This window comes from Chroicocephalus ridibundus, chromosome Z (assembly GCF_963924245.1).
Source record: "Chroicocephalus ridibundus chromosome Z, bChrRid1.1, whole genome shotgun sequence".
Classification (NCBI taxonomy): Eukaryota; Metazoa; Chordata; class Aves; order Charadriiformes; family Laridae; genus Chroicocephalus; species Chroicocephalus ridibundus.
The window spans coordinates 59,698,730-59,725,670 of record NC_086316.1 but is presented as its reverse complement, the minus strand read 5'-3'; the positions used below and the strand labels follow the sequence as shown (position 1 = coordinate 59,725,670).

The 26,941-nt window shown below is 37.9% G+C and overlaps 1 protein-coding gene across 2 annotated transcripts in view; it reads left to right on the top strand.

Moving 5' to 3' along the window:
• The window catches only part of CERT1 (ceramide transporter 1), a 76,411-nt gene that overhangs the window by 5,809 nt on the left and 43,661 nt on the right, over positions 1-26,941 (top strand). For both annotated transcript variants that reach the window (XM_063319459.1, XM_063319458.1), the window contains exon 3: positions 17,254-17,370. In XM_063319459.1, the coding sequence (XP_063175529.1) occupies positions 17,254-17,370 (117 nt within the window). The remainder of the gene's footprint in view (positions 1-17,253; positions 17,371-26,941) is intronic.

The following is a 26,941-nucleotide window of genomic DNA, read 5'->3' as shown; positions in this document are numbered from 1 at the left end:
TAAGTACTAGAGTTTCAGGAATATTTTTGGATCATTTCATGTCTTTAAGATGTAGAAATTTACTTTGAAACTGTTATGCTGTTATTCCATCTCTTATTTTTCAGAAGTTATTCTTCTAAGCCAGAGTTTTAGCATGAATGCTTCTGGTTTGAAAGCTGTTTGGTAGCAAATTTTAATTTTTTTAACCTATGTTTTTCAATAGAAAATTAATTATGCTCAAAGATGAATGTTTAAAATATTCTTCCTGAAGTGCATAGTTAATCTTTAATTTCTTGTTCTTGTAATGTGTTACTAACTGTAACCTTCCTAGGATGTATTTAAATGCATTGGAGAACACTAATAGCCAATAAAATAAATGTTGAGATAATAATGTGTGAAAACTACTTTTGCTATCAGTGGAACGTAACTCTTTGTCATATGATTACTTTGGTGGAGAGGGAATTGAGGTTTCTTACTGACTTAGTGTTCAGTAGCACTGATTTGGTGTCATTGGGATCTTAATCTTGAATATTTTTGAACAGTCTTTTGCTGTACTGTAAGCTTAGATTCCATTAATCTTGCTGATCCAGAGTCAGGCATACTATTTCCTAACCTGGTGTATTGCAGTAAGTTTTCCTTCAGTACAAAGCAGGAAATGAGTGGTATGAGATGGTGTTGATGGCCATGTTCCCTTGGAGGAGGGGGTGATTGGATTCTCATGAAGCTTTCTTTCAGGTACTCAGATTAGCTGTGCATGTTTGTATTCAACGCATAATGTAATGATTTTCTGTGTGTGATGAATGGTACTAGTAGTATAGGATGTTTTGTTGATGTATAAGCACAAATTTAGAAAGCTGCTGTCACTGAGTAGTCTTACTGTACTTCCAGCAATGAAGATCAGCCTAATGGTAAGACACAGTATTGAGACGTGAATGTTGTATTCAGAAAGCTGCAGTCACTTCTGCTCTTGTTTTATCATTCCTATCACATTGGGCAGAGATTGATAGACAGATAATTCTACGGGGATACTTTATAAGATGATACTTTTCTCTCCCGTCTTTATTTAATGAGGAAAACATGTTAAATTAGCTTCTTAAAATAGTTTCTTCAGGTATTTCAAGTGTAGAATTACAATGTCATCCCTCCAAAACAGGTAGGTTCCTGTGACAATAGTCTTTAACTGAATGAAAAAGATGGCATCTGGTTGGACTACTTGCTATATTAACCACTGGGATTGAAGAGAGCTGATTTTTTTTTTCTGGAATAGAGGACTAAAGGATGAATGTTTATGATATACTCACTGAATTACATCAAGTAATGAACTGTCAAGAACTGGCCATGTGAACTAAGTTACAGGGAAGGACAGTGAAAGTCAATCCATGATGCTGAGTTGCTTTTAGCCGGTTAAGGAAAAACAGCTCGAAGGTGTTTAATTGTTTTATAACAGAGTGGAGGCTTAAACTCAAGTTAAAAGTTCTGCTATGTGGTCAAAGGATGAGAAGAAATTATGGGTGTCATAAAAAGATATACACAGATTTGTGTTTTGTTATATTAATCTAGCCTGTAGTTGGTTGTCAAAGGTAGACAGTGTTTATTGAAAATACTCTTCATTACCATAAAGCTTTGTAGTTCTTTCATTCCTAAAATCAAACTTTCAATGGGGACTTCTGTATACGGGGTTAGGAGTGGATATTGATGGCAGTCCTGGATTGGTGGATCTGTGGGATTCAGCTTTGGAATTGGAAGGTCTTAGATTCTGTCATTAAAAGAACAAACAGAAATGCTCTGTAGAACTGGAAGTCCAACTTCCAGGCAAACTGGCCTTTCAGCTTGTACTGTCTCTTCCTTGATTACTTTGTCTGTTCTGATAGTGCCATTGCGACTTTGTACAGAGTGACTTGCACTAACTCATACAGTCACAGCGTGATACATCAAGAATAACATGGTACGCATAGAATAACTTAAGCTGGAAGGGAACTCTTGAGGTCATCTGCTGTGCCTCAGGCAGTTTCACTGAAAGGCCAGCACTAATTTAATCCTGGTGGTAACTTATATTAATAGATTTTCAAACCTGTTTACAAATCTTAACAACGAAGTGTTTGTCTCATGAGTTCTAGAGTTTTTTTACAGAAAGGATTTGGCTGGTCAGGATAGCTCTTCAATATGGATCCATATGGAGGATCTTGAAAAATGCTTACAGAAATACCATGCTTGTTAAATTTAAAGAATGGTTGATCTCAGCCACGTATTTTTTGTCACTAGAGGTGAATACATATACAGCAAGAGTTCCAAAGCTTATGTTCCCACTTCAGTTTTCCTTCAGGTAGGATTCATACTTACCATGTTATAATCCAGTGATTGGTCTTCATCTTCCTTTTGGTACACATTATTGATGTAGAAAAATTTCTTTATTTCTAATTTGGATCTTAAACAAGGTGCAATAACTGTGATGCAGTTATTTTCCTTGGTTTTGGTTATACTGTGATGATACATACTCATGTCAAAATCTTAGTGGAAACATGTGATTGGTTATTAGTCTTTTTTTTTAGAACACTTTGTTATTGTTTTGTAAAGAGATGTTTAGAGAGTTCTGTGGAAATGCCTGGACCAGGATTGAGCAATAAATTCAGTTTGCATAATGGAGATATTTTCAGTAAACTACTTTTTTTTCCAGAAACAGTAATTAGAAAGCACTGTTGCTTAATGAAGGCAGTAATGATGTTTTATATTAATATACAAGTTACAAGCCATTCCCCTTCAGAATGGATTTCTGAAAGGGCAGATTTCTTGAATATTTGTTATGAATATCTGGAGCTCAGTACAGGCAAGAAGATAGAAAACTGAAGGCTGTCTGAGACAGCTTAGTGAATTCTCTTAGCTTTTTTATAACAATAAATTACTTTTTTTAAGAACTTAATAAATATTCATGTTATAAATTAGGGCTGGTATAAACATGTGTTCCAGTTTATGAAAAAACTAGAACACTGTATGTGAAAGAGTTTCCAATCTTAAGCTTCTCATTTCCTTACACATAGTCTGAAGAAAGAGTGAGATGGTTCTTTCCAGTAATCAGCAACTAATAATAAAAAAAATTATCCTACTTTTTAAGGGTACACTTAGTTGAACAGCCACCCTTCCTCACTCTAGCAGTATTTCTGGTTTATTTAGAGCATAACGCTGTCCACCATGAATAATTGGGCACTTGTGAGAGGAAGTAAAGATTGACATTTTTAAAAATAGATTGACAAGTTAACAGAGGATGCTTCATACCTTTGTTAATTTAAACAGACACAGAAGGTTCCTATGAGAGCTTTTTTCACAGAAACTTTAAACTCTACAAATATTTAAGTTTTAGAATAAAGATGTGTAATTTTTAATTGAAGGAGGTGTCAGTACTAGACAAATATTCTTAGTAGTGTTGTTTAAAACACTTCTAGCATGAAGTATTATGTTTTACAAAATAGACTAAAAATTTGCCTTGACATTAACATTACATTTGCATGATTCTTTTAAATTTTATAAAATGTGAAATGTAACAATGTTTTGGAAGTAGTTTATAGAAGTGGATCCACTTGTAGCACTAATTTGGGTAAACTTTGGATTTGCGTTTTTCTAGCTGTTGCTCTGAACTTTGATCTTGCTAACACACCTGCTTCTGACACAAAAAGAATGATGTAAATTCAGCTTTTATCTACTCATAGGTTTGATTCAGTCTGCTACTTAAGTTGAATGGGAACTTTTAGTTGGTGAAAGCTTTTATTAAAAAAGCTAAGCTATAAATCTGTGCCCTGGGCAGAAATACTGTAGCAGCAAATTTGTAATAATTGCTAATTGCGTGGGAAAATATTGTTTCCAACTGACTGAGGTTGGAAAACAATCTGTTTTAGTATGAAGTGATGAGCATTTAATTAAATAATTCATTTTCTGTAATTTGATAAAGTGCTTCCTCAGCCTTACATGCTACTAAAAGATGACCTAAGTAAACTAAGATATAGAATACAAGCCCTAAGTAGATAGGGGTTTATTTAGGACACAGGGCAATTAATACTTCTAGGTGTTGGTGTGTGCCTTAAATAATCAGACTAAATCCAGACTGGTGGAAAATCGTGGCTAAATGGGAGAGAAATCTGAATGGCTATTCTAGGCAGAGGCAAGTGTGGCCAGGAATGCTTGCTTATATGTGAAAGGCCTGAGGTGGTTGCGTTCTGGAGAAGAAAAAGCTAAAGAGCGATAGGAGAGTAAGGGAGAGAAAGGGAGTTGATGCCTAGGAGATAATAACACTGGTCCAATGCTGGCGCAGCAGGCAGATGTTGCTTGGAACACAGGATTCTCCCGCACAATTATTTTTAGCGTTCACACCCTCTGTACAAATTTGTATGCGTCTTTGAGTTATCTGGACCAGCAATTAATGGGTTAATGTTCAAAGTGAAAATGTCAGAATGTTGCCCTGTATTTATCAAAGTTATAGAGTGCTAATATCTTTGGGAAGCAAAAGGCAATTATTCGACAGGGTGGAGAAATGGAAGATTTCTTCCTTAGTATGTATTGAGGAAATTAAGTCAGAAATAAACATCCAGATCATCTCAGGTGAGACTGTTCTTCATATTATGATGAAGAATTCATAATGATTAAGGTGTCAAAAAAATCACTAATGTGTATTAAAGAAATATTTTAGGATTACTTAATATTGCTGAATAATTCATCTTTAGTACTTGAATATAATCATGTGTTACAACACACTTGAAATTAGGGCTGTAATCCAACAGTATTTCTGTCAGCTTTTTATTATCAATTAGAATAACACTGTCCCACTTGCTTTTTTTTATTAAGAGAATTATTTAAGTTTTAAGGGTGTTCATCATTTGACATACACTTCAGGATCATAATTCTTGCCCATGGTTTATATCATGGTTAGGAGCATTTCTCACATATGCTATACCAAGCCTTAAATAATTCCAGTGTTTGCATTTGGTGTTAAAGCTATTATCTTTATAGCTCAGCAAATTTTTATGTGGTATTTGCAATCATTATTCTTGCTCAATCTGAATATCTGTGCATCTTTATAAGATTGATCTATAGTTGATTTATTGTTTGTGGATACAGTTGGTTCATATGTCACCCCCCTCCAGGGTTGTAGTGTTGCCCCCAATTTACGGTCTTTTATAACCATCTTTTATAAAATGATTGAGGCTCCTGGTCCTGGGTTACGTGTGGTGTGGTGCTGGGGAGGTGGTCCTTTCCCAGGCTGCAGCAGGCACCTTACCACGTTGCTCAACTGTTTGGTTCTTTTCCCCTTGTGTAGCTGCTACTGCTTAAAGCAAAAACAGCCTTCCCAGCTCTGGAGGTTGCACTCTTTCACTGACCAGTAATTGACCATTAATGAATTTTTTATGGTTCTGGTGCTTCTGCTTTTAGCCCATGTCCATATTTTCAAGGCCTTTGTTATCTCATGCTTAAATTGTATGTCCTAGTAAGAGACACTTGGTTCCAAGGTCTAGTTCCCAGAGCCAGTTTTCATAACAAGTTGATAATGAGCCTTAGAGATTAGGACTGGCGCCTTGCATAGTGAGCATAAGGCCTGTTGCTAGTAATGTTAATACTACATTTATAGAAATGCTTATACAGTTGTACTACATTAAGGTGCTTATGTTTGGATTCAAACCAAGCTACTCTTAAGTCTTAGTGTGCTGCTCTCACAGGTACAGCAGACCTCTGCTTCAGCTGCAGCTCCACTGCTTTCACAGGATGAGAGCTCTCCATTCCCGTCACGGTGCTCTACTCTCTGCTGGCTCAACGTAGCGCTGCAAAGAGTAGAATATCTTCTCTGGGTGTTGACTCGTGTTTCTTTTAATGAAATCCATTGTACTGTCACTGCTGGTGTGTGTACAGCTTCTGGGTCTTCCATGGCACACTGCAGTACATAGTATGAGATACAATAGAACTAATCAATACACAAATAGTGATTTAGGGGTTCAGCAGTGTGTATGTGATTCTTGTTCCTGTATTGACTGTCCTATAAAAATAAACTTTTTTTTAAAGTGACACATGGGCTTTCTTCATTTTCTGAAGTTGATACAAAGTTGCCTTCCTGCATGATTAATAACTAGCTTCTTGCTGTGTATGACAGGATTCCTAATGAGTTTAACTTCGTGATTTCAAATCAGTTCTAAGCTGATGTTTTTCCAGGTGGTATAATTCTGATTATTTTTTTTTTCCATGGCTGATGCATTATGTCAGTGGATAATGCAAATATTTTGCTCCTAATGAGTACCTGAGAAGCATCATATGCATCTTTCTGCAGGGGACTCAGTTCTCTGGTTTGATTCCTACCAAAGTGACAACCTGCACACTTCCATTTCCAGTATCTCATATCCTGGAGTTGTTACACTGATAGTTCTAAAGGCAAGTTGTTATGACTTCGGTAAAGTTTAGGATTCTTCAAACTGTGTTCAAACAGGACAGGCCCATTACTTGTATCCTGATTTCTCACAGTGCATATCTAAATCTGTTAATACCTCATCACTAATCCGTGGAGCTCTTACATAGGGTATCCACAGTCACTAGTGGATCACTTTAGGCAATGGCTGTGTGCACATGCTGGTTTACAACTATTTCAGGCTTGCCCTCATTTCTTCTAATAACACAGTGCCATTCCATGTCTTTGACCAAAATTTAGCGTGTATTTCAAGTGCACAATTGTTATACTCTAGATCTTGCTATTACAAGTCATTGTCTTTTCAGTAGGCAGTTGGGAATAGCATGTGTCAGAGGTGTTTTTACATATAAACCAATAGAGCATGACTTGATACTACATGGTAATTCCACATTATTAACGGGGATATAATTGTCTAAAATATTAATTAACAAATTGGGTACCGTAAGACTATAGGATAGCTGATTCCCCACAAAAAAAAAATCTAAAAATTGTTTTTATATGATCACTCCTGCATCTGAACCTTTGTGCTGGGTGTGCAGAAAACCAGCTTGACCAGGCTTGCTCTTGAGAACTGTAGGTTTCAGATTTTAAATGTGGTTTCACTGGTAAAGTAACGCATACAGTATACGCTTGTTCCATATTTTAAAAGGTGATTCTCAGATGAGAGAGCTTCTTTGCAATGGATTAAACCAAGCTACTTTTAACGTTTGCATAGCATGCTAACAAGCTAATATTAAATTCTACTTAGCATGCTTCTGCTTTCATGGGTGCAGTGGGCCTCTACTTTAGCTAGGTTTGGGAAAGATAAGATAATTATTATTTAAAAGAAAAAGCAGTGTAGTAAGGCATTTTGAAAGGCAGATATTGTAACCTAAGCCCTGAAATGAAATATTTGGGTAGTAACAAAGAATGTAAAAATATTTAATAGGCTTTTATCTTTTTAAGCCTATTTTCTTGAGAAGATTTTTCTACACGTGTAAATGTGCCATTATAAGAAAGTTTTTCTTTTTAATGTAGTAATAAACAAAGGATTAGATGTCCTATGTTTTGCCGCCTAAAAGGATCATGTCTGTTTTGGTAGGCATAAAGCCGTCTTGTTTACTTGCTTGTTTGTTTTCCTATATCCTGCAAAAAGAAAAAAATACAGTCAGCTTAACAGTAACAGCAAGGAAAGGCAAGGCATCCTAGTCCAATGTTTATATTAGATTTTGCCTGGATTTTAGAATTCAGAAAGGGAAACCAGAATTTTGTGTTGTGAATTTTGGCTGACCTTAATTCCCCAAGTTTGTGGATATGTTTGGATTTTGGTTTGGGGGGGAGTATTACAAATAAAGTGAATTAGAACTTGCAACATCTCTTGGGTTTTCAGTACACTTTTAGTAAAGAGTATTATAAGCAATGAAATATAACGCTTTCTCTAGGCTGTACCACCCTGACAGTTACATCTAGGATAGTTAATGATATTAAAAAAAAAAAAAAACAAACAAAAAACAAAACAAACACTTGCAAAATCAATGACTTTATTTAGTAACTTTAATGTTTTTACTCCCAATGCCAAGTGTCTTCAAAAATAACTTGTAGAGACAAAAGGGTCTTGATGAACTTTTCTAATTGCAGTGCATGGCTAATTGCAGGGGTAGAGGGTGCTGGGCTGCCTTGCACCGGACATGGCAGGTTCCGGCCGACCCACTGGGCCCCTCAGCCACCCTGGTGACACAGTGAGATAAACGTAGTTGAAAGGCAAAAATGCCGCTCAGCAGTGTGTGAGAAAGAAGAGTGAATAACAAGTGTGAGAAACAGCCCTGCAAGTGCTGGGGGTGAGAGCAGGAGAAGGGGCTCAAGGCGCGGACCAGAGATTGCTGCGGCCTCTGGAGGAGAGCAGGCATTTCCCTGCAGCCTGTGGAGAAGACTACGCCAGACCAGATGTCCACACTGCAGTGGAGGACCCTACTGGGTATGCCTTGAAGGAGGCTGCAGCCTGTGGAGAGCCTGTGCTGGAGCAGGTTTACCCTGAAGGACTGCAGCCATGGAGAAGACCCATGCTGGAGCAGGGGAAGAATGTGAGGAGGGAGCGGCAGAGTTAAAGCACTACGAACTGACTGCAGCCCTCATTCCCCATCCCACTGTGCCTGTGTTTTTAGTTTTGTCTTTGTTTCTCACCATCCAACTCTAATTGGCAATAAATTAAATTAGTTTTCGTCAAGTCTGTTTTGCCTATGGTAGCAGTAGGTAAGTGATCTTCCTGTCTTTATCTCGACCCACAAGCATTTCATCTTATTTTCTGCCCAGATGAAGAGGGGGAGTGAGAGAGCAGCTGGTTGGGGGTCTGGCAGCCAGCCAGGGTCAAGCCAACATGGTAATCTAGAGAATCATTATAGATGTAGCTTGTAACTGATGCACTTTTTGAAATAATAAGAAGGGACAAGGATTGTTTCTAAGCAGAGGGAGGATTTTGCTGCATGTACTCAAACTTTGGGGGAAAGGAAGAGGTCTCTAGAAGAAAATACATTGATGATGTTTGCTCAGAGGAAATAATGTCAAGGAAGGATACAAGGAGGAGTGGACCATTTGGAATAGCAGTGTCCACGCTGAAAAATAAACAGTGACTGCAGAAAGAAATACTCTAACTTGAATAAATACTTCTCCTTAGTATTTAATAGGGCACAAAAGATAATGTTTAAGACCTATCTTGTCTGGTAAAATTCTTACCAAACATAGCGTTCATTGGCAAAACACGTGTTTTGATTCAGCTGATTGAGATAATTTTTCCATTGATGATTTTAAGTACGTTTCACCATATAGACTACATCTTTAAAATCATCTCTCTGTGATACTTCATTTCACTGTCTTTTCTGTTCAATGGTTTTTCATAAGTTAGCATGTTTTCAGCCATTTTAAATTTTGTAGGGATGGGACGTAATTCCTCTACACTTTGGATCTGTCATGAATTAAATGCTTTAGAAAAATTATTTTAACGTGCACTTCTTGAAACTTGGCTGAGGTTTTTCACTTGCTTTTTTTTTTCTAGCCGAATAAACACAGCCTTTGCCAATTCCAAACTGGTTTTACATGGGGAGCTAAAATGCAGTTTTCATGTTTACTTTTAAAATTAATTCTTTCAATCATACAGCACAAATCTTAAAGTAAACTTTTTATCTTTGGGGTTTTATTAGCACCTCAATGTAAGTACACATAGAAAATGTTCATACAACTTTTCTTTCCTGGTATCAGATAGCTTCTTTTTTCATTTGCTCCCACAGTCAAAATACACACTTTGGTGTTAGCCTCACTTCTCAATAAATGCAGGTGTCTTTCTAATTTTAACACATGCTGCTTACTGAAAATTTGAGTGAGTATATCAAGGTCCAGACCTATTGAATGACCTATGAGAACATATAGGCTGATCTGTAGATCTTGACATACGGTAACTGCTCTGAACTACTTTTTGGGGAGGAAGTGGTGGTTTGTTCAGGTACTGTGCAACTGGAGGATATTGGGAAGTTGCAGAATGGTGCAAAAAGGACACTTTTTTCTAAATTCCATGGAGATGGTGGAAAAAACAAATCCACAAAACGGTGGATAAATTGTACCTTGTGTTGTAGAAAAGTGACACTGTTCACATGGGAAAAGATTGCGCGAGCAGCTCTGAGCAGCAAACATTGGTTATGATAGCCTGGCTTGCATCTCATTTTCCAGGATATAATTTTTCATGATCAGTTTTATAAGAGGTAGTTAAGTTGCAAGTGATGAAGACTGCTATCTTTAAAAGATTTTTCAGGCTTGTGAATGTGACGATGCTTGCAGACAGACATCAAAGTTGCAAAGTGGTTTTCCAGTACTGTCTCATCAGGTGAAGCAAAAGACAAAACGCACCAACTCATATTCTGAGTGGAGGAGAAGTGAGGTCTTGGAGTGGTTTCTCCCTGTACACATCCTACTTGCAAAAAAAGGAAACAACAACAAAAACCAAAAAAAACAATCCCCACACTGAAGAGCTGTAAGCATGGGTTACAGCACTTGCATCAGTGGAATAGATGCAAAACACTTTACATTTATATAGGAAGAATAATCTTACATTAAGTCAGTTTTACATATATGAGGTATTTTTTGTTTTTTAAAAGCTGAGAATTAGCTTTTATAGCTTTAGATATCCTCATGTAAGGCATATAACTTTAGGCCATTTTTGAAGAAAAAACTTTGTTTGATTACAAAAGTTTTAATTAACTTTCTCAATTTTCAGTTAAGTACTTTTAACTGACACCATCCTCAAGCCTACCTGGAAAAAAGAATGAGAAGCTCTGTTAACATGATTTGAGTTGCAGGAAGAGAAGGGGTTGAAACATCAGGTTTCATGTTTTAGCTTAAAGCTACTAAAATCTGTGCTAATGATCAAAAAGCTAACTGATCATTAGAGGAATTCATATCATTTGAGCTTTTTCCCTTAAGAAAACTTTGTAAAGTCCAATTAACTAAACCAAAATGCATCACTTTACAAAATGCTTTTTCCAAAGCAATGATTTCTCACAATTTTGCAATAGTTTTATTAGAGGGAATAAAACAGGTAGTACTTAATATTGGTCTTCATTGTAAAATTACTCTTTTAGGAAGATAGTTCTCTTACAACATTTTATGGCTGTGATAACTCAGTCCACAGAAAAGTAAATAATGTGATGTTCTAGCAGGATGAACAAGAATTAGCATTAGAGGTTTTTGGAATCTGGCTTAAATATGACTGGGATCTAGAAATTCAAGAATTGTATCTGCAGCTGAAGAGGTTTTAGCATATAGCTGTGCACAAAACCAGTGTGCAGCTATACTAAATTTTTCTTAATCTTGAATAAAAAATGACTTATTGGAATCACAAAAACAATAACAAACTACTGTGTCAAAGCTTCAAGGATAGATAGTTTTGTACTGCTGAATTAGGTAAGTTTATGTTATTATGTATAACATTAGTATATTTGTAAACAGCAGTTATCTTCACAGCAGTACATGGTATTGTTTTGTTAATAACTGCGAACTGGTGGAGTCAGGCTAGATAATGGCCTCTGTTGCATTTATGCTAGTGACACTCATGTCTGAGAGAGAACTAAAGAGTGTTGGTTCTCATTTTCTGTAGGCCTCTGTTGTTTGTCTTGTGTCCTAGTGTCCTGCTCAGTATGTTCTTAATACGAAAAACCTTCAAAATTTTGATAGATAAATATAGATAAATTCTAGTTCTGCAATGGAAATAACAGCACAAGTACGCTTTAATAGTTCTGATGTGCAGACTTGAGTTGCATGTACTACGAACCACCCCAGCTTTCCTCTTACAGGGAGAAGAAGAACTACCATTTAGAATAGTGAGAGAGCAAGAAAAAGTTTCTTTGTTCAAGGGTTTGGGTTTTTTTCTCATGGAGTACTCTCGAAGGTTATGAAGTATATAAAAACACTTAAGCTTCCCTGTGTGATTTGCCTTAAGCACTTGAACCAGTATTTTTCAAGCAGATAACTGCTCTGCAGCTAGTTTCATGAATACCTCGGGCTTGAGAGCTGTATAGCAGGAAGGATTTTGTGGCAATGCAGTCAGCTATGACTCATGAGACCTGAGCTGGCTACGGACTTCCTCAGTAACTGTAGCCAAGTAAATGTTTCTTCATGTAAACTGTTCTTGGTTGTTTAGAATTTAAGAACTAGTGTTGGTTGGTTTTATACAGAAAGATCTGGGACACTGGAATACTTGCAGTTGCCTGTATTTCAGCAGGATTCTCTGCAGGTGCCTTAGAAGAAAGCTTGGGAAACATACAGAAAGCATATTTGGGGAAGCTGGAGACATATTTCTTGCACTGTGTGCTTGCATGGAATTATGATTTAACTGTTCGTATCTTTTTTCCTTTTTTTTTTTAAATGCTGGCTCTGGAAGGGGCTCTTGGTGCACAGACAGACAGTCTCTGCCACAGGCTCTTAGGGTCTGCCCAACTCACCTTTGAAATTGCTGTAAAGGTTTTCAGGTGCTCTCATTCACAGTGTCATGTCAGTCTGGTTTTTGTTCCCCAGTGCCCTCTGAATTTAGGTATGTGTGCTGCTGGAGGCTGCTGTGGGGTGGGGATGTTACCAAAAAAGCAGCTGAAGTTCTCCAACCTGCTTTACATCTTGAGTGTAGGTAGTGAACTCTGATTTGCTTCCTGCTTCCCTGCATGACTAAAACATTCCTCTTTCTTGCCTTATCTTTCTTGTGAAAGGTCAGTAGGACATTTGCTGGCCTCAGCACAGGTTCTTAGCTTATTACTGATGAAAATCCCTATTTATCCTCCAGTGTCTTATCAGGTGGCTGGCTAAGAACTGTAACATTTTTTTAATCGCTTCTGAGCATAAGGAGGAAAGTGAACACTAGGCTAGAAACAGCAAACCTCAGAAACAAGGAGATGTAAATTAAATGAGTTGAGATCTACAGAAATAAAGAGAAATGGAAAAACCTCCAGCAAGTGTAAGGAGAGGCTGAAACTAGTCTGAGGAGGATGTTAGAAGAATAAAGGGTAGACCTGAGAGGTTGTGGGTAATGCTTTGTGGTCTCTGCTAAATGCAGCTACAGAAAACAATAAAAGCATTTATAGCAAGAAGGAAACCAAGGAAGTTTGTCCATAGCTCAGAGGGGAGGAGAATATAACAGATGATACCAGGAAGTTACATACTGAAGTCTGCCAAGTTATCAATGAGGATGAAATGTGAACTCATTCCTGGCTGAGAAAGGGTTAATGGACAACAACTTGATTTGTTCTGTGTTGAGAAAAGATCAGATCACATGTGATTCAGGTGCTTTATTTGCTCTTAGTAAAATGCATATTAGAGAACTTGCCTTTCGTGTTCAGATAATTCAGGGTTCTTCCAGTGGAACCTGTCTTTTAAAAAAAGAAAAAGGCAGAGGAAAAGGGGGGAAATAATGGGTCTGATGTTAATTGCAAAAAAATATGTAAAATAGGCAATTAGTAAGTACTATAAGATCACTTGCCTACCTTCCTTTTGAAGCAGTATTTAGCCTTGTTAGTGGATATTTCTTATCTTTAAGAAACTTGTCTAACAGGACCACCAGATCAGTTGGCTTTTTTGTAACATGGAACTGCATAGTGAGCTGAGTATAACTTTAGGCCTGACTTTTAGATGACCTAGTCTCTTAACTATAGGTAATGCAGAAACATGCATGCAGTGGGTGGCCCAGAAAAGTGTTTAAAGGTTTTAGCTAGATCTCAAGGAAAACATTTCCTTTCCCTGTCTTAGCAACAAGGCATAGATTTTCAAATATATTAAAAGTTGCTCTCCAAAGAAAGGGAATACGTAAACCTGCCTTTGAAAAGGCCAGAGAGGTGATGTTTTTAAATCATATTAGAAGATGTTTAGGTTAGAGATGGGGCCAGGGGGAAGCAAATATGGTTGTGCACTGGAGTAAGTTGTGTATGGAAGTGGGGAATCAGTAGTACTGCAGGCTTTTAAGATGAATTTTGGCAAGTCTTTCTAACTGTGTGGCATTTCGTTGCTTTTAACCCTTCCCAAAGGGCTTCAGAGAGAGACGGAGATTGAGCAGAGGAAGGCTGTCACAGCAGGAAAAACTTTGATAGCTAATTCTTGTACACTTGCTGGGTGATTTTTGGGAGAATCTTCCATTACAGAATCATGGAATGATAGGGGTTGGAAGGGACCTCTGGAGATCACCTTGTCCAGCCCCCCTGCCAGAGCAGGGTCACCTAGAGCAGGTTGCACAGGAATGTGTCCAGGCGGGTTTTGAATGTCTCCAGAGATGGAGACTCCACCACCTCTCTGGGCAGCCTGTTCCAGTGGTCTGCCACCCTCAAAGTAAAGAAGTTCCTCCTCATGGAACTTCCCATGTTCAAGTTTGTGCCCATTACCTCTTGTCCTGTCACTGGGCACCACTGAAAAAAGGCTGGCCCCATCCTCCTGACACCCACCCCTTAAGTATTTATAAGCCTTGGTAAGATCCCCCACTCAGTTGCCTTTTTTCCAGACTGAAAAGACCCAAATCCCTCAGCCTTTCCTCATAAGAGAGGTGTTCCAGTCCCCTAATCATCTTGGTAGCCCTTTGCTGCACCCTCTCCAGCAGTTCCCTGTCCTTCTTGAACCGGGGAGCCCAGAACTGGACACAGTACTCCATGTGCGGCCTCACCAAGGCAGAGTAGAGGGGAAGGATGACCTCCCTCGACCTGCTGGCCACACTTTTCTTGAGGCACTCCAGGATGCCATTGGCCTTTTTGGCCACAAGGGCATATTGCTGGCTCATGGTCATTGTCATCATGTGCGCCAGGACTCCCAGGTCTCTTTCAGCTGAGCTGCTCTCCAGCAGGTCAGCCCCCAACCTGTACTGGTCCATGGCGTTATTCCTCCCCAGGTGCGGCACCCTACACTTGCCCTTATTGAATTTCATAAGGTTCCTCTCTGCCCAAATATCCAACCTGTCCAGGTCTCTCTGTATGGTGGCACAGCCTTCTGCTGTGTCAGCCACCCCTCCCAGCTTTGTGTCATCAGCAAACTTGCTGAGGGTGCACTCTATCCCTTCATCCAGGTCATTGATGGATATATTGAAGAGGACTGGACCCAGTACTGACCCCTGGGGAACACTACTTGTCACTGACCTCCAACTAGACTCTGTGCCCCTAATCACGACCCTCTGAGCTCTGTCTTTCAACCAGTTTTCTGTCCACCCCACTGTCCATTCATCTAACCCACACTTCCTAAGCTTCCCTATGAGGATGCTGTGGGAGACCGTGTTGAACGCCTTGCTGAAGTCAAGGTAGACAACATCCACCGCCTTCCCCTCACCTATCCATCCAGTCATGCCATCATAGAAGGCTATCAGATTAGTCAGACGTGATTTCCCCTTGGTGAATCCATGTTGAGTGCTTCTGATAGCTTTCTTTTCCTCCACATGCCTTGAGATGATGCCCAGAGCGAGCTGTTCCATCATCTTTCCAGGGATGGAGGTGAGGCTGACCGGCCTGTAGTTCCCTGGGTCCTTCTTCTTGCCCTTTTTGAAGACTGGAGTGACATTGGCTTTCCTCCAGTCCTCAGGCTCCTTGCCTGTTCTCCAGGACCTTTCAAAGATGATGGAGAGCAGCCCAGCAATGACTTCTGCCAGCTCCCTCAGCACTCTTGGGTGCATCCCATTGGGACCCATGGACTTGTGAATATCTAATTGACTTACCTGATCTCTCACTTGATCCTCCTCAACTAAAGGGAAGTATTCCTCTTTCCCTGTTACTTTCTCCAATGTCTGGGACTCCTGAGGCCTGGGCCAAGCAGTAAAGACCGAAGCAAAGAGGGCATTCAGTAACTCTGCCTTCTCCGCATCCTCTGTCACCATGGCTCCTGTCTCATTCAGCACTGGGCTTACAATTTCTCTGGCTTTCCTTTTGCTTCCAATATACCTGAAGAAGCCCTTCCTGTTGGGCTTGACATCCCTTGCCAGGTTTAATTCCAAGGCAGCCTTGGCTTTCCTTGTTTCATCCCTGCACGCTCTGGCGGCATTCTTGTAATCTTCCTAAGTAGTCAGTCCCTTCTTCCACTTACTGGAAACTTCCTTCTTCCTCTTGAGCTTTTTCAGAAGCTCCCTGCTCAACCATGCAGGTCTCCTGTGTCCCTTGCCCAATTTCCTGCTCTTAGGATGCACCGATCCTGAGCTTGGAGAAAGTGGTGTTTGAATACCAGCCAGCTCTCTTCAGCCACCCTGCCTTCCAGAGCCCTAGCCCATGGGATCTCTCCAAGGAGTTTCTTGAAGAGGTCAAAGTTAGCCCTCCTCAAGTCCAAGGTTGTAATTTTACTTCTTGTTGTTTTATGCATAGTACCCATGATCCTGCTTTTGCTGAGAAAGGCTGAACCAGATGATCCTTGAGGTCCCTTTCCAACCTGGTATTCTATGAATCAAATAGCATTCTTTGCCTTAACCTTAGAGCCTGTTAGCTTCCTACAGTTATTTACACGTGTAACTTTTCTTTATATTCAAATTCAAAAAGGTATTCAGCTATACCTGTTTTATGTTTTTTTTAAGAATAGTTTTCAAGGGCATGGTGGGGTGGGGAATGTTGTGCTCAGTTGCATGTTTGCCAAGGAGTAGCTTTGAACTGACAGTGTCAGGGCACTAGACAGATTAGATGGTTGTTTTCTTTCCGTGTACTTTCCTTACCAGCTGCGTTGTAATGCTAGTAAAAGCTTTTTAGTATTCTGAGGCATGTGAACTGAAAGTTAGATGCATTTGAGTGGTGATATTGGAAAGGATTGCAAGTTGCTCCCTATTATCTGACGATCCTGTCTTACATGGTGAAAATAGTTGAGGCAGAGCTTCCTTTGGTTCCTGCCTGCCCTTGTCATTTTGCTATAGTCTGCTTTTATGGTTCTGTCCTGGTGCTTTTTGCTACGATGTATGTATACCTTCCATTGAAAATTGGTACTGATAGCAATAACCTTATTTTCTTTCATGCTTTGAAATACGTAATAATAAAAAACATTTATGGGTGTATTTTCCTGGCTGTGTCCAGTAATTATTTTGATAAAGAATTTGTTTTGAAGTATGAAGTTTTGGTCAGTGTTTGTGTGGAACTTTTTGTGACAATTTTATTTAATAAGAATGTACAAAACAGGCTTTTCTATTTCAGAAGACTGGCATTTTTCATTATGAGAGTGTATGTTCATTATTTGAGACAGCCACATAAAGCAGAATTTAGAATCTAGGGTGAATTCAAGACCACATAGACCAGGTTTTCTGATTACAATGTTTTAGAGTGTCAAAATATTCTGTGAGATGTTGTTGATAATGTTGCTAATTTTAGCTACTTTTACACTCTTTTCTGTCACAGCCCCATGACTTTGACGAATGCAGATTTGATATTAGCGTAAACGATAGTGTTTGGTACCTCCGGGCTCAGGACCCAGACCACAGACAACAGTGGGTAGATGCAATAGAACAACACAAGGTATGTCTCTTTTTTTTCTGATTTCCTTTCTCACTCCCTCATTAGATCTGGTGGTGCTTGCAGAGTAATGACTGTAAGCTTCCCTGTATAGTCATTAAACTACTCAAGGTGTTTATGACAGGTGAAAACTGCAAGATTGAAGCTGTGTGTTAAATATGTTTAAAAGGAATTAATGTGATTTTTCTTCATAGATAAGAGTTTAGAGAACTGAGCTAACAACTGTGAATGTTTCTTGAGCTCTAGCTTGAAAAAGAAAAAGCTTTCATGATGTTTGAGTGACTCTTCAGTGCATTTGTCCATCCTCTCCCGCTGATTATTGTGTTGTTTCTTATCTGTCCTAGATGCTAAACTTGTTAGTCTAAGAGTAACTTCTGCTATGTTATCATTCTGGTTTTAGGCTCCTCTCTTTTATCATTTGGCTGCTTTTACTGTATCTGATTACTGACTTTTGTCTACTTGTCTTTTAAGGCTCTATTCTTCATCAGCATTTTGGTTCAGCTTTCCTGATCTTATCTCATATTTATCTTTCCTTATATCTTCCAATAGACTCAGTTATTCTCATTTTACCTAAAGGGCTTGAAAGGTCAGATGTTTTTAAAGTACGTAGCACGTGAAGCATTATGTTTTCAGGTACAAGATAGGCACCGTCCCAAGGTGTTCAGTTTAACTGCAGTACCTAGCACAATGCAACTTCTGCTACAGCTGTTACAGGAATACAAATTAAAATAGATATCTAAGTAAGTTGTATTTTTACCTTGAGCTTCTTGAAGTATTGTTTATATAAGTATTGTGTGTAATTAGGAAGTTTCACCTTTTATTGGGCAATCCTTACAATAAGCAGTACATGCTCTTAAAGTGCTGCCTTTTGATAATGGTTCTCTAAAAAAAATCTCAATTAGAGTATTAGTCCATTTTTAGCTTGGCATTTTGCCTCACTTTGATACAGAGGTAATGTTAAAAAACACAAAATTAAGTTGCAAAAACAGGATTCTTTTCTGTAGTCTGGTGGAAAAAAAACCCACAAAGTTAACCATGGAGTGTTCTAGAAACAAAAATACTGCAATTTGCTACTACTGCAATACATGAGAAAAATGTCTCAAGAGGATACACTGAAAAAGTTGCTGGATTACACATCCATAGAACTGGCATTCCAAAAACTGTTTTACAGGTATGGGGGTCTTCAGGTATGGAGTCATGGGGACGTTAAAGTTGATAGCCCTGGGCTAAAATTCAGGCTAGTTTTGGTGAATGATTTAGTTGGTTGATTTAGAACTTAACCTGAAGTCCGAAAAAGCAGAAATGCAGGCAGGGTCATTGCATGCTAGCATTCAGGAATGAATGAGGAAAAAAAACCCAAATCCTGTCTTAAACTCTGCTCTGCACAACCTCAAAGGGATATCGTCTTCATACTGTTCTTTTTCCTCTTCTAAGGCTTAACTGTTTTTGGGTTCTGAAATGACAATTTTATGGAATCGCTTATAATATGGAAGTATTGAGTGGCAGCAGTTTAGAGTTTGTCATTGTACATGTAAATTTGGAATTGTTTCCCTGTGTCACAAAAAAAAAAATCTTGTATTTGTCAGCACTGAATTTTCTTCTCCTGCTTTACTCCCTACCACCTATAACGAGGTATCTGTTTGCTTTTCTTTTTCTGTCTGGTACTACTGGTAAACTTTAGTCATCTTATTCAACCTCCTTTTCAGATAATTAATGAGAGTTGAGGAACATGAGTTCTAGCATTCCAAAAGTGACCTCCCTTTGTGAGAAGAAGCCTGATTAATTATGCCGGCTTTCCACTTAAAAAAAAAATATCTTTTAATATTGATTTTGGTTTGGACAGTTTAAACTTCCATGCTTGCAAGAATTTGGTGGTTCTTTAAAATAAATTAATACATTGGTACCAGATCTGTCCTCACATTTAAAAGAGTGGAATGAGAGGTTTCATGGATAATTCCACTACCCAATTTTTTGAGTATTTACTTAGAGCTAGTATTGAGATAGAAGTAATGAATGCTTTTTTATTATTCTATTAAAGTTATCTTTCTAGTCATTGCTAAAAGAAAGTGAGTCATGTGTTCTAGAATGTTATATAAACTGAAGACAAGTATGTCTACAAGTAGGAAGTGGAAATAAAATTATTTCTGTATATGCTGAACTGACAACAAACAGTTCAGTTTGCATCTTGCTCTCCTAGTGTAATAACATGGGACTTGGCTGTTCTGAATCTAATGGCTTTGTAAGTATATGTAGTTTGCAGTTTCATGGCTATCTGACATTTTTCAGTTTCTTGCATAGTCCCTTTTACTCTGTAGTGTTTACAGTAGTCTAGACAAATAGCAGCTTTAATTCTTAAATGGAGAGGGGAATATAATGTCACCTCACTACTAAATAAACCATCAAACCATTTAATATATTAAAGCAATACATTATTTAAAAGCATTCTCTTTGTAGTATGCAACTAAATACCATGATCAAGGCAAGACAAGGCAATGAAAACAGCAAAAGGTAATGCAGTCTTGTAACAATAGCCTGGACTCAAGTTAAAAGTATGTAATTAAATCTCAGAAAATCATGAGTTACTAGCATTTTTTTTCCAGTGCAAGGTTCTGTTGTCTTCATAACAGAGTAGCACAGTAGCAGATTCGTGTGATGAATGTTGTAGGTGTGGAGCTGCATCTGTTCCTACTGAAATACATAGAAATGCTATCAACAGAAGCCTTGGAAAAATGCTGTATGCACATAAATAGGTGTTTGGTGTAGTTAAACATAAAGCAGAAATGTCCAAATCCAGTTTTCAGTCTGGTTATCACAAATCTTTCTTAAAGAATGTGTCTACAATTGTCTTGTTTCAATATTTTCTATGGTGGTTAGTGCTGTATCCTATAATTTATATACAACTTTGTAGGAAAAATGTACTGTCTCTTAATAACATTGGTTGGATCTGAAAAGCAGATTTTCTTGGAGTCTGGAAGTTAATCCTATTTTTCATTTGAATTTGCATGAACAGCACTTCAGCGATCCTTAGCTTTAGGTAACTTCTCACCCATCCTTTAATTTTCTTCAGTTCTGGTGGAAGATTTATATTTAAACACTTGATTGAGAGTAGGAGAAGATGGGATTTCATGAGACAAAATAGCCTATTTCACTAAAAAGTTCAGATTTTTGTCTGCTTACTCTGAAATTTTCTGAAGGAACTTTGGTGGTCAGGCTACCAAAACTCAAACAAAAGTTCCTTGACAAACTGTTGTTACCAGATAAAAATTGTTTTTGTTTGAGAACTAGGTTCTTGAAGTGACACATAATAATTTGAGTAAAATTGACAGAGGAAATTATTTCCTTTACTAAGCAGTCATTTTTATTAACTTGAGTTTACTGCTATAGAAAGTACTTTTTTGTTTGCTTTCCAAGCTCTTTGTTGCTTACTGAGTGGGTAGGTAGTTATGGTAGGCTGCTTAAGCTGTTTGCTAACAAAAGTATGTTTGTCAGACTTACTGTAGCATGTCACAAGGTTGTTTATCTTTAGAGTATGAAAGATGGACTAAAACTTTGTGACTGTGTTTCATTGTGCTCCAAACAGAGAAAACACTGATTTAAAATGAATTTTGTATTAAATCTGAGTATGAGCAGACAGAAAAACTTTCTGCTTAGCAACACCAATGAGTATCTGGTAGCCAAGAAATGTAAAACATTCCTGAATGCTTACTAGTCTAAATGTTTCAACTACAGCTTCTAAAATGCTTATTGATCTCCCTGAACTGGAGGAGAGAAAAGTCTAAAACAGTGATAAGACCATCAGTGAGACAAATGAGGAAATAGTTAATGCGTAACCAGGAGTCCTTTCTTTTACTTAAATGTGCTGAGCAGGTACTTATCTGTAAAATATCTGGTTGTAAGGGTGTGTATCATTCGGAAGCTTCTCTGTTTTCCTACTCTAAGAGATAGTCAGGTCTAGGGTAGCTTATGATGTTTTCTTAGATGGATCTAATGGAAAGGTATATTGCTGAAGGACTCAAAACCAGACTAGGTTTTCACATTTCTCCAGTGTAAAAAACATTGATGGTGCGCGAGCACCCAGGTATTGATACTTTTGAAACGTTGCTCTCTTCTTAAATAATACATTGAAGGACTGACTCCAGGTCTTTATCATGGTCTGAAAATGGAGTATGGAATTTCTAACCTGGGACTAGAGAAACTGGCTTATATGTTTAGTTCTGTGCTCTAGGGGAACGTTTAGGTTTACCTGTTGAGAACATGGACCCCTGCAGCATGTAACTTCTAACAAGTAAAATGAATGTGTGCTATGTAGTATGAATAAACAAGATTCACTTTTTCACTAAAGTGGGAAGTGTTTCTTTACACATATTAAAATTATCCAGAGCTTTCATTCTTTACTGTGGTAGATTTGCTGTTATCTTACAAACTTCTGTTGCTTTCTAAAGGTATAGATGAGGTGTGTGAGTTGCTGTTTGCTGCAAGAACCCCCTGGATAATTAATCTTATTTTGAGCAAATTAACTTGAACCCCTGAGATCCAGATAATGATTTCTTGTACTGTTAATCTAACGTGTGAGTTAAAAACTTGCTGAGAATTTGTTTAGAAATTAATGTTCCATGAGAAACTCTGCATCAGCTTAGGTTTGTCCCATTTTGTTCCATCTTACTTTTAATTTTTTCTAAGAAGTTCTGCATGTGTTCATTATTGACTTTGTGACTCTTCATCAGAATAAATTGAAAGTGTTTTAAGACTTGGATTTTCAAAATCTTGTGTTTATCAAACTGAAATACTGTTTTAAGTCTTGCTGAACTTATTACAAGACCTGCCTTTGGCGTGTCAACCTGGAAAAAGTTATTCTCTGAGGAATATCTAGATACCCAACAAATTTGGCACGTAAGGAATACATAGGTTCCCTTTTTCACTTTGAAGTGATGATATACAAGGTGTTTCTATCTAGAGCAAGAGGCATGAATTTCAAAGTCTGACTGTGAAAGGTGTTAAGTGGCTACCTTGAAGTAGTCATTCCTTCATTCTTTTTACTGTTGATTAGACACTAGGAGAGTAGTTGTGAGTTACTTAGGTTATACAGAAACACTGAGAATAGTAAAACTTATGAAATGTCTCTTTATGAGCAATCTTTTTCCCCAAATAGCATGGGGAAGGAGGTGTGCCAACCTCAGGGGGGTCGAAGATAGTTTAGCTTGTAATTCTAATGTTGTGAAATTCTCAATATGTACTACAACTTGACTTTTAAATTATCATTTGTCAGACTCAGAAGCTTCATATCCCAGTTTTTTTGCATTGTTCAATTACAGATCTAGTTAAGATGGTTAAACAAAAAAACTGCATTTGGCAGGCTAGTAAAGTCAAATTTATGCATAAGTATTAAAACAGTTTACCTGTTTCCTTTATTAAACACTGATACATTTCCAAACAAGTAAACTAGAATTGGGATGCTTAGTTTTGAGATTATTATTTTCTGAATCTGGGTCCTAGTTCATAAATTAAGTTAGAAAACTGCAGGGTGAACTTTAAACAGCATAACTTTGATTGCAGGTAATAAGGGCACTTTAGAATTCCGTTGTGGAAAAAAACCCAAACAAACAAACAAAACCCCACCCTATTGTCAGCTTGAAATTTTCATAAAATGCTTGTTAACCACATAAAATGTGATTCTTTTTTTCCACATAACCTAAAAAAAGTTAACAGTTACCTTGTGCACAAAGTGTTAAGAGTCATTAATTTCACCCTTAAGGTCATCTGCATGTTGTGTTTTCTCTTGTCAGTGTACTGTTCTAAAGGAGCTCCTGAATGTGCTGTTAGGCATTGAAAAATACTAGTACTAACAGCCATTGTGATGTTGAAGCAGAAAAGGCAGCCATTATGTGGGTGTCTAAGGAAAGGACAAGGGGTAGAAGTGTACTTTGGCTAGCCTAACGTGAGTGCAACACCATACAAAAGCAAAACTCCCAATGTCTAAAAACAGAGCACCATAATGTTGTGCACTTGAGAAGCATCTTAAATATAACAAAATAACCCACAGAGTATTCTTAAAAGAGCCTCCTCAAAATGCTCTAGTTGTTCCAATGCTAAAAGGCTGAGTTAATGTCAGATTGCTTAAATCTGTTGGTAGTACCCTTCAGCTTCTCAGTATGAAGGACATCAGGTAAAATATTGAAGTACTTAATTAAACTTGGCCTTCTGTCTTTGTTATTTCTCTTATGACCTCAAGTATTAGAGGTTATGCAGGAGGAACTTTTTTGAAACTCAGAGCGAACCTTAAATTTCACTTCCAACATAATGATAAGCACCCAGAGTATTTTGGTTCCCTGTGTTCTGTAATTGCAATGCTTCACCTTCAGACTGAGACCCAAGTACATCTACCCATTCCTTCAACGTAATAGCTGCCTTAAGAAATTTCACATTAACAATACTTTAAGTCAATCTTTTGCTTGAATACTGTATGTAAATATTGATCTATGAGATTATTTTTAGTTAGCTGTGCTAAGAAAACATTGGAAAATGCTAATGGAGATAACTTTCTCATGTTACTATTTTATTAGCAGTAGATGCAAGAGCAAAAAAATTCTGACCAGTTAATCTGTCTTTTTATGTTGGCCTGAACAGTTCCCCATTCCTCAGTTGTTCATGTGGACATCTTTTACAACTCCCTGCTACCTTGTATAGCTCTCTTCCAAACTCAGTCCTCATCTTTCTTTGAGGTACAGCACCAAAATTAGACTCAGTGTTCCTACTGAGAATCTTAGAGATGTTGTATAGAACGCAGGATTATTTTATGGTTCTTGTCAACTACCATGTTTTGCAACATCATGGGTTTTTTTTTTTAGTTACTCAGCTTGAGAACCACTAAATCCAATCCATCTTCAGAACTATCTGCAGATTGCTACCTGTCCTGTACTCGTGCAGTACATTTCCTATAACCAAGTAAACCTTGAACTTCGTTTTTCTCCAGTGTACACAAGTGTTAAGTTTTTGCTGCTCTTCTGTCAACTTCAGTCTTCCTAACTTCGCTGTCTTGAGTTTTTGGTTTTTTTCCAAGAATAACTCTTTGTGCTGCTTGGGTTGGGTTCATTTTCTTAAGTGATTGTGCCGCTTCTAGTACTTTCTAAAGTATGGCAACTGTATGGATGAAGAAAGGCTAGACCGTTTAGTGGTATCTTGGTTGATAGCTGAGCTTGCTTGTTGTTCTGTTAGGAGCTGTTTATCTGAGTCTGAAGCTTTATATGTACATGTATAAGATTACCTTAGGGTAATCTTAAATCTTTGTATCTGTGAAAGCTGTGATCACTGTCTGCCATATGTTCCTAATTAAAAAGTTTTCTCATTCATCTAGTCAAAGCATTAACAGGTAGTCTTCATAATCTTAGTAGGTCTTGAACTCTCCTTCTCTTAAACCCCTACCTCCAAAAGGTAGTGAACTTAGTTGAGATGGTTTACTTTTGTCTTTCCTTTAAATTACCTAAATAATGAATTGGCTGAAAATTCAAATGCACATAAAGGTTAAAGTAACCTTTTGATCACTGATGTGATCAGTATAGCCAGACTGATGAACCAGAATATTCTGAAATATCTGAAGAATGCCTGAAAATTACAGGCCAAAGAGCAAATTAGCAAGAGCGTTGCCTTGTGGATGCAATACCATGGGAAAGAAAACACTTGTAAAAATGCGAACTTGGTATCAGGTAACATGAAAGGCTTGTGACACTACTGCTAAGCTGTTAAGCGTATGTCGGTCAATATTTTTGTAATGCTATTTAATGAAGGGTGATGTACATGGCTAAAATAAACTTGGTGCCAAGTCTAATGCTGTCTTGAGGTGACTGGAACCAAGCTACTAGGCTCAACATGCAGCTGGCTGTGCAGTAAATAACCACTCTCAATTCCATAAACAAGTGGGATTCTAGTAGTAAACTCAAAGGTGTTATTAATTCACTTTGAAAGCAACTGTGGTAGATCATTTTGATAGTTTATACTTCCATTTAATAGAAATAAGCAAATGTCAATGTTTGAAACTGTCAGAATGACACACAGTAGTTCTAGGAGTCAAGCTCCCTGTGCCAGAGTGGCAGCACATTTTTGCACGGTCTCCCTGAAAACAATATTGTTCATTGAGAAAGTCCTGTGTCAAGCTTCACTTTGGTGGTAAATGCCCCTTAAAATCAGGGAAAGCTCTTGGTATTAAAGTGGTTAAACAGTTAAAAGCTGACACTTGCCAAATAGATCTGCATGCTGTTTACTCGGAATTATTACTCATCAGCTCAAACAGTCCTGTGCATTAACAGTTTAATAGAAAAATCTTGGATACTGTGTATGCCTCCATCTACCAAATGCAGTCTTTTTCTTTCTAGAAAGACTTTGTATGGGGTGGCTTTTCTTCAGTCAGCTTTCATTACAGTGAAACTCATTGGATTGACACTAACATACCAGTTACACCCTAGCCATAGGGAGTAGATGCTGCTCAGCCACATGGGTGGGGTGCACAAGTAGCAATGATACATATTCAGTAACATTCAACAGAGCTAACTTTTTGGCTCTTTTGAGAGAGACAGACACACAGGTAGGCACTCCACCATCCTTGTGCCCCCTCCTGAAAAGGACAATAGCTGCAAGAGCTAATGTGACTGTAAAGAGCTTGGGAATTCTTTTAAAAACATAACAAGACTTGGGGCATCTTCTGCCTTTTTTTAAAATTCCATGTCCACTTGCCATTATTGGAAACTCTTAAAGTAATTCTTCTAATATAATTTCCACTGTAGGACAACAAAAAGATAAGTTTCTCTCTCTGAAAACAGATAATGCTTGAAAATGTCTTTGCTATCACTTTAGTGTTGTCTAGGTGAATGGACTTACTGCAGGGGAATCAAAATTCTGATGTCTTGAGCATACCTGTTTTAAATGGGAGGGGAGAAAGAAAGGTTTACTATTTAATTGCTAGTATTTAAATGTCCTATATTGATTGCTGTGAACACAGGCATCAAAAAATTTTGAGGGTGGGGAGGAATAAAGAGAGAGGTGTCTATCTTTCATTCCACCCTATCTGAAATAACTTGTGGGGATTTGTGTATTACCTTAAAATTGCTGGTTTAAGTAAGCAAGTACAGCTGAGGCTGCTCAGCTGATAAGAGCCACTTTCCCTGATGTATGTTACGATAGTGATAGTAGAACTCGTAGATGTTGTAGAGAAGTTGTGCTTTCAGGGGAAGATTAGATGTATTTCTCAAGTTATTAGTCTTTTACTGGAAACAACAAAAGTTTCTTTTGTTAAAATTGAATCAAATATGCTCCTTCGAGGAGGAGAACTAAGCTTGGGTATGTCTTAACACATTCCATTATTTTAGCACTATTACCACCAGGAACTCTTTAATACATATGACATTGCTTGTCATTTAATGTTACTAAATTTGCTAAGTGCACTTATTCCTGGAAACTGTATTTCCTGAAAGAAGACATTAGGGGAAAGCCAGCAAATCAGCAGTTTCAGTTGACTACACAGGCGTATGCAGCAAACCTAAATGCTGTCACTTCCAAACTGTTGAAACTTCCCTTTTAGGACAGG